The 8,831-nt window shown below is 38.4% G+C and overlaps 1 protein-coding gene across 1 annotated transcript; it reads left to right on the forward strand.

The window, feature by feature from the left end:
* Positions 1 to 189: 189 nt before the first annotated feature.
* On the forward strand, positions 190 to 7,570 carry mpc2a (mitochondrial pyruvate carrier 2a). Its single transcript, XM_027006137.2, has 5 exons — positions 190 to 673; positions 4,039 to 4,079; positions 5,212 to 5,296; positions 6,473 to 6,584; positions 6,991 to 7,570. Exons 1-5 carry the CDS (start codon positions 532 to 534, stop codon positions 7,037 to 7,039), a joined length of 429 nt encoding a protein of 142 aa, XP_026861938.1. The 5' UTR covers positions 190 to 531; the 3' UTR covers positions 7,040 to 7,570.
* The last annotated feature ends 1,261 nt before the right edge of the window (positions 7,571 to 8,831 follow it).

Genomic DNA, 8,831 nt, shown 5'->3' on the forward strand with positions numbered 1-8,831 from the left:
TTCTCCAGCAAATCAATTCCCTCTGTGACGAGTCGAAATACGTTTAATTCCGACAGGCAAATAAATAGGAAACGATGAGCGTTAAAAGAAAACGAAAGCGTGCGCAGTAAGCATGGTGTATGTTACGCAGGCTTCACGTCTTGGGGAAGGACAGCACAGAATTTTTGCTTATGTCAAATCATGTGGTTAAACGTACCTAATATTAAACCGGAAACTGTTGAAAGTGTCACGTTGCTATACAATTCAGTAATTAACCACGATGTGTTATGTAATAGTTACTGTAGTGTTTTGCTATTTACAACTGCCTGAAATGCTTGTCTTTTTGTCCTTGCTAAGGTGTTTATGCAACATCCTACGTGGCCTTCACTTAGATTATCTTAAAATCTTTTGCAGTTTATGGGCGTATATAGCCTCTGCAAATGACATGGTTCGTGTCGGAGGGTGGAGAAACGGTGCGTGGATATGACAAGGCATAACTGGTGACACGCGTCTCCTTTGAAAATAATCAGTCCACGAATCATTGGAGCTACCATGAATTGCGTTAAACTTTGGCTACGAGCGCCACATTTTCGTTATTATTCGACTGGTTTGAGGGCTACGTATCACAGAACGCTGGACAGAATCGAACTTGCGCTTCCACCCAGACTGAGACCTCTGTACAATCATCCCGCAGGTAATCCGATATTCTCTGCCCACAGTTTTGTAGACCTGCACGCCTGCATCAATGTTCTATATGAAGACGTAGAACTGCCGCATATATCCTGTGCATGAGGTCTTAACGCAAAGCTTCCCAATCTGCTTTTATGCATCATGAAGCGTGTGGCTTGGCGTGCTGTGTGTTCTGCTTTGTCCACAGAAAAACAGCAAAATCAGTTAATTTTTTGAGATTTATGTTCGGACAAGTGTAAATGGGTCAAAAGCAGTTAGCTGCCCCCTCTTCATAATAGTGACCAGTGAGCAAGGTCATAAGCGATCCGTCAAGGAACATTTGTGTACGATGCTTGACGCACTCTTCGTATGAAATACAGGATGTCTTCAAAACCAGAAATATTTAACAATATTTCAGACGTTTAGGTGTTAGACTGCTATGCTGTTTCCAGTGTCAAAAGGACATAATTCACAGTGTGCAAAGTTGCCAAGTTGGCTTCCATGGTTTTCAGCCCAAGTCTGCTGAAAGACAAAAAGGAGCAAGTAACCATGTAGCATATCAGAAACCTTGGAAATCTAATAGCAAAGCATTTACCAAAATGACAACAAATTAACTACCCTTGTGCACTTGAAAACAGATCAGACATAAGATAAAATATAATTCTAATGCCAGTTCTACTCCGTGTTCTAATAATAGCAAAGAACACCTAAAATAATGCTTTTGCTAGCTGGTTGGACTGCAACAGCAAAAGGCTTAACAGTGTCCCAACTTAAAGTGTACCCTCCCCCCATTCTGTTTGCACATGCAGAGAGTGTGAGAGTGAATGAGTGAACAGGATCCACTAAATAGGCTATCTATACTGCCAAAAGCACCTTAACTTGCACCTCCAGTATCACTGTGAAAGTGTGAAAAGAGACAACACAGGACACAGGTAGATGTAGCAACACTTTTAGTAGACAAATGGTTTAAATGATAAAGATCAATGAATATGTTAGTCCAGTCAGGCAATATATGTAAATGGGGGAAAAATAGTAAAAGCCAGAAACCAACTCTGCTCTGTAGATAAGGGAGCGCTTCCCACCAAGATCACTGCAAGGACATGCTGTGGCAAGGGCATGAAAAAACCCTACAGTAATTACACCCATGACCACACCCTTAAATAATTGCAAATTCAAATTCTCTCTTGCCATTTACAGCCAGTGGTAGAGTTTAGGTGATCTGCAGTGATCCTGGAATGCTACAGGGCAACAGTAACATGGTGTGCTGATATAAACATTTTTTTAAAACATCAAAACAGTGAATACTGCTGGCCTACTCTGCACTACATCAGTAAAGAATTTTACATAATTACTTAGATAAGAAATGTGAGGGAACTTACATTTATGATGGTGTAAGTGGTTTGATTGAACAGTAAGGAAGAGAAAGAGAGATGGCCCTGTACCCCAGCACTTTGATTTTTTAATAACACAGTGAGTGTTCTCTTAGTTGTTCCTAAAATATCTAATTTTGTCCTTATTATACACTGAATGGACACTTTTTATTAGAGACACCCATCTACATTACATTTAGCTGCCGTTTTTATCCAAACAACTTACACTTATGACTGAGTGCAACTTGAGCAAATGAGGGTTAAGGGCCTTGCTTAGGGGCCCAACAGTGTCAGCTTGGCAGTGGTGGGGCTTGTAACAGCAACCTTCCAATTACAAGTCAAGTACCTTAACCACTGAGCTACCACTGCCTCTACCATTGGTCCTTCTTTGGCCTTTGGAACAGTCTCATAGATTCCATTAGGTGTCATAGATTCCATTAGGTGTTGAAATTGTTTTGCAGGAACCCATGCGGACAGGATAGCTTCTCATAGTTGCCACACATTAGAGGTACTGACATACTCTGAACTGCCTGTTCTACTTCATCACATGGATGCTCCATAGGATTAGGATGTGGGGACTGTGAAAACTTGCTGTCATGTGCCTGGAAATAATACATGACTATACGAGCCTTTGCTTATCTGTGCGCTGCCTGGTTGTCAGGACAATTCTTGACATCCTCCCCTGAACTCTTTCATCTATGAGTTGTTTACATCCACAGGATCCTTTTCCCCTAAATATTTGTGACACCGTTGCATGTGAGAACTCCACAAGATTGGCAGTTTTTGAAATGCTGGTTCCGGCTTGTCTGTCAGCGATGAGCATGCTTCATTTAAAGGTGCTGTATTGCTCAATTTCCCCATTGGATTCACATAATGTGGATTCACACTGAAACTGACCCACATAAAACTTGCACATCTGTTTTTATGCTGCACTCCTGGCTCGCGTGTCTAATTTCCCTACAGGGAAGCTCCAATCTTGAAAGGGCAGGTGTCTCTAAGTGTCCAGTCAGTGAGTGAGTGTGTCTATACACTGTTCAAAAAATTAAGAGAACACATAAATCACATATCGGACATCAATTAATGAAATATTCAAGTTGAAAATCTTTATATATATAAATTGTGGACTTCATTGAGAACAAAGTGATGTAACAACAGTCAATGGAAACCAAATCTGTCACCCCACTGAGGGCTGGAATAAACATAACACCAAAATCAAAGTAAAAAATTCTCAGGCTGACCTGATTTGCATGAATTTCATCACAGCAACTTATCATTTGACTCAGTAGTTTATATGGCCCCCACATGCACTCCTGACAACATCTGGACATGCTAGTGATGAGACAGTGAAAGGTGTCCTGGGGGATCTCCTCCCAGACCAGGATCACGGCATCAGTGAGTCTTTGGAGCTGCTGGGCGGTGTTGGATGCACTGATACATAACCTACAAGAGGTTCTCAGTTGGACTCAGATTTGGGTAATGGGAGGGCCAGACAATGGCAACAATGCCATCATCATCCAGGAACTGCCTACACATTCCGGCCACATAACGCTCAGCATTGTCCTGCACCAGGAGGAAAAGAAGGCCCACTCTAGGGCATTTTCCAGCAACCCCAGGCTCAAGTCATTGAGCTGAATCCTGATCATGTTTACTGAACATACTGCAGAATGGATTAATTTAAGAGATGCCAATTGTTTCATTTCAAATCCAATGTGTGTTTGAGCCTTCCTCATCAGATCATTTACTCAAGTTTATGCGTGACTGAAATATGACATAATTGCACCATGAAGAGGCTCTACTGGAGAGTTGCTTTATAGCTAGCATGAGCTAATTTATGTTTTATTATTACCAATTTTATTAGCCAATTAGTGAAGAATCTTTCAGTATGGCCAAATGATATAACTGCCATTCTTCATCCATGCTATTGGTGTACAGAGTTAAAACAACAGAAAATGTGCATCTAACCAAGTACTTTGTTTGCTATCTATAGATCTGTAATAAAATTTCTGCTCTGTTTCTTTAGGACCAAAAACGGTTTTCTTCTGGGCACCTGTTTTTAAATGGGTAAGATTTTATGTTATTTAAACTTATCCATTCCTTGAAGCAAAGGAATGTTTAATTGTCTCTCTCTCTCTCTCTCTCTCTCTCTCCCCCTCTCCTCACACATAAACCACACAAATACATACAATTACAAAACATTCTCACACAATTGTTTTGTGCTTTGTTTAAATTCTAAATGGCAATATTAAAGTTTAACTGCACCACTCAGTTTTAGGCAACCTTTGCACCTTTTGCTTTGAGAAACAATCTTATATAAATATAAATATTTTTAGTTACTAATAGATTCTGTCTGTTGGCTAATCATTAACGAGCAAAGACCTTTATTATAGTTCTTCACAGTTGTTAATGGTCGAATCTTAGCAGATGAGTAATGTCGCCATTGATTAACATTAATAGTGAAATCATACAATTAGTTTTTCATTTCTTTAATAAGTGCCTGTCAAAATCCCCCACCTCCAAAGGCAGATGTGGCTCCTATGATCATATGATTACTGTAGCACCTGGTACTGACCACAACAAGGTGATGAGTTCATGGGTTCGGTTTCCAGGGGCCACACATGCTGTCATACTAATAAAGAGCATCTGTTACATACTGTAACTATCAATGTTGATGAAGAACTGATTTGTTTTGCTGGGTGCAGTTACTCTTTAAGTTGAAACTGATTTGTGTGATTTTTAAAGCATAGTATCTGAGTAATATTTTAAATATAAATGATAATTCACTATGTAGTATTTTATAGAGTATTTATTTGAGCAGTTATGGTATATGGCACCCACAGAAAATATAGCTATAATATGTTTTCTAATATTATTTTAGTGGATGTTTTGCCCAAAGCAATTTCATAATACAACAGTATTATAGAACAATACAATACAACAGGTATTTTTACTAATGTCCCATTTATACCAAACCGTCAACTTTGGCCAAGCATTGCTTTAAACTTGTTGACCCTTGAGACCAGTATCGCTCCTGTGTTTAACCAAGATTAACCAGTCTAAAAATGGTCAACCAAGGTCAAAAGATTTAGCAGACTCTGCCATGATTTGGCCCTGTGTTTTTATTTTTGTTAAGGCCTCAGTGGAGACTCTCTTTCCATCTCCTTCTCTCTGATGCCCCTCCCTTTTGTCTGTACAGGGTTTGGTTGTGGCTGGTTTTTCTGATATGACACGCCCTCCAGAAAAGCTGAGCGTCTCCCAGTCATGTGTCATCACTGCCACGGGTACTGAATTGAGAGTGTGTGTGTGTGTGTGTGTGTGTGTGTGTGTGTGTGTGTGTAGGCAGGGGTTCTATGTCTGTTTGTCTATCTATATGGGCAAACTTTTGATATTGCCCTGTACTGTACATGTTTACACCTCCATGGCCACAAATTGAAACATACACATTTACAGATAAAATAGGGGCATTATTCTTATAGTTGATTCACTGGTAATTCACTCTAAATGCCTATACTTATATAAAGCCTGTTGGTGTTTAGTTAGGGTCATAGAGTATACATGAGATTCATGTTGCCAAAAAAAGAACTTGAATTGCATCCAAGAAACTAAAGATGTTCTGGGTAGTTGAGCTATTAGCAGACCCTCACTCCTCACTGTCATATGAAGCATGTGTGAGAAATGCTTAATTAAGAGGAAAATTCCATCTTCCATCCATTTTTTAATTCTAGAAATTCAGAGATTTTCTGTATATTGGTGTAGTGGGAGTTAATCAGAGTGCTGTTCAATTCTGGCATCTATCTTCATAGGATGACAGATGTGTTTTATATATCACTTGGATAGCTTTGCTGCAAGTGCTTGACAACAGATGTTCCTGAGCAGCCTATCAGATACGGATACAGACTTTTCACTGCCATTTGTGTCCAAAAACTGAGGGAAGTTTGAGAGAACAAAATGATACAGTAATGATACAGAAAGTTTTGTCAGTTGTCCAGAGGAATAAGCTTGTCATAAAATTCCTGGGAAGTTATTGTAACAAAAGTACTTTTTTTTTTTTTAGACATTGGCTACATTAGTACATTTCAGAAGCACAAGTGCCAATATCTGAGATGTATTGTGATTCTAGTCTGAACTCGGATTTTACTTCCTTGTTTTTTATCATTCATGGCAGTGATCATTTTTAAAAGAGCCTAATTTTTACTTATTTTCTTCATTTCACGATGTAAGTGCATGGAGGCAAATAGACCAAGTTAAATGGTCCAAGAAGATTGTGAGCAATTTTTCATGCACTTTGGCTTGTTATTTCCAGAAAAAGGCATGGCATGACGGTCCTGGAAAAGAGAGAAAAAGGGCCCTGGACTTCAGTAGCCATCAGAACCTGTTGAGAAGTGTCGTGCCCAGTACCGAACATGTCTCTGCTGTCTCCATGTCGTCATGTCTCTGCTGTACACATTCTGTTCCAGGCTTAATTTGGTCAAGATACTGCTTGGTGATTATCCCCAAGAACTGGGCACTCTTTGCTGTCAACTTTTTTTTGGGCCTATGTGGTACCATCCAGCTGATCAGAATCTGGAGGTGAGTGTGTTGGGTATGGCTTTTCCAATACTCAGATCTAGTAACATCTTCCTCCAATGAAATGTTATATGATATGACCAAAAACCACATAATATTTTTATGTCAGTCTATATAACAGTTTAAACAGAGAAAAATAATTAATAGTCATGGTGTGGTATCAAGTATTGCAAGCGCAAAAGCTTTTTTTAAGAGACCTTAGAAATCTGTAGCTGGGCTGATTTGAAAGATAAAGAATTAGCCAGTACATTATACCATCCACATACCAGATACAGAGCCAGAGATTCTGAAATACAATGACAAAGATTCAGTAAGTCCTTATAAAATTATATTAAATCTCTATAAGATGTGCTGCTGTACATTATAAATAATTATAAATGTAACAATCAGTTCTATCTGTGTGTTGTAGGTATAACCAGATGCTGAAGCAGAAAGAATCCAAGCTGCAGCAGTCATAAAGGTACAAGAAGCAGAAATAACAAAATTATTTTTAAAAATATTATTAATTAAAAATATTAGAGACAAAGAAGGTAATGGGATAAATAGAAGATAAATAAACAGAAGATAAATTAGAGAAACGGGAGAGATAAATGGGAGAGGGATTACAGAGTTCGGGTAAATTATATGAGGTAAACTAGAGTTAGGATATATAATGTATGGTAAATTGATGAATTGTTTTCTTTCTTTGTTACTGTAAATTCTAAGCGTTTGTGCACTTATTTCATTGTTTGTTGTAACCCTGGAGTCATGAGTATGAAGGAGATGTTGCACTATGCAATATTAATTTACTGATTTAAAAAAAAAAAAAAGATGACTAAAGATTAAATGTAATTAAAATGTTTGTATTTTTTAATTAATTTTATTGCTTTGTAACAGCTGACATAACTAATATTCTGAATGCCACTTTGAAGTGCTAATAATGTAATAATAATGTAATAATGTAAAGTGAAATTCAATTGAAACTCATTTTAAATTAATTTGAAAAACTAGACTGTGTTGTCTTTTCGATTTTACTAGCGGTGAGGTTTTTTTTTTTAAATAATTTGAAAACCCATAAAATGAACCAAATGTCAACTTCACTGTCATGTCCGTAATATGCCCATGAATACAAAGGGGAAAGTCATCTGTTTACTAGGTGGTTCATGCTTCTACACTACACAGCTTCAGCCAACTACCTGCTGCAAGTTGCTGTTTGGCACCATGTGCAATATTTGGAGCACTTTCATGTAGCACGCAGTTCGTTCCCATAGGGGCCTCACATTTAACATAAATCACACAGACATGCTGCCATTTTGCAGTAGAATTTACTTTATAATATGAGAAATTACATGGTGATGGGATACCTGACCATTTTGTTCTAGGGGCTGGAGGGGTGACCATAGTTAATAGCAAACCATTTATTCTCTCCAACTAAAGCATTCGTTCATCTTCTAAATCTGCTTATTCCAGTTTAGGATCACAGAGGGCTAGAGCCTGTCATGACAGCACAGGGCACAAGGCAGGAACCAACCTCGTACAGGGCAACAATCCATCACAGGGCACATGCGCATGCACACATACTCCCACCCACCAGGCCAATTCAGAGATGCCAGTCAACCTAACACACACATTTTGGAGTGTGGGAGGAAAGACACAGGCATAAAGAGAACACAAAACTATGCACAGGTAGCTGCTGAGCCAATCCAGGACACTGGAGGCTGCAGAGCAGTCTCTAAATAACTGACAACACAAGCATGATTTTTATAAACATCATGCAAGTGCCAGATTAAGCCCATTTATGGCCCAACACTATGAAAAATAAATTATCATTAAAATAAAGATTTTACATGCGCAATGTAAAACCATTGACAGTGTATGCATACACTAACAATAACTGTGTTACAGCAGGAAAACAAACAAATAGAACAGGCCTGCAGTCTGAAAACGACTAAAACCTAGCAAATGACAATGTCATTTGTTTGACCACTTCTGAAATACATGGTTAATTTAGTAGTGATTCCTGATTCCTGAGTTCAGCAGGAAAGCAAATATTTTAAATATTCAAACATACTCAGCACTCTGCTTATTTGTTCACAGGCATGGTTATTTAAAATGATAAAAATGTATTGGTAATTTTATGTCACTCTTTGAGCCCAAGCTGAATTTTACCAGCAATGTTGATGCCTGTTTGTGTGAGGAGTCATTATCCTTGCCTGGTTTTACCCATATTTCTGGAGGTTCTATAGTAGTATCTATATCTATATAATTTTC

Source organism: Electrophorus electricus, chromosome 16 (genome assembly GCF_013358815.1).
Source record: "Electrophorus electricus isolate fEleEle1 chromosome 16, fEleEle1.pri, whole genome shotgun sequence".
Classification (NCBI taxonomy): Eukaryota; Metazoa; Chordata; class Actinopteri; order Gymnotiformes; family Gymnotidae; genus Electrophorus; species Electrophorus electricus.

Excerpts from the sequence above, each read along its gene's own strand:
- mpc2a (XM_027006137.2), top strand. The coding sequence starts at position 532 with ATGAATTGCGTTAAACTTTGGCTACGAGCGCCACATTTTCGTTATTAT. Across the intron at positions 4,080-5,211 it reads GGGCACCTGTTTTTAAATGG|GGTTTGGTTGTGGCTGGTTT; the intron begins GTAAGATTTTAT and ends TTGTCTGTACAG. Across the intron at positions 5,297-6,472 it reads ATGTGTCATCACTGCCACGG|GCTTAATTTGGTCAAGATAC; the intron begins GTACTGAATTGA and ends ATTCTGTTCCAG.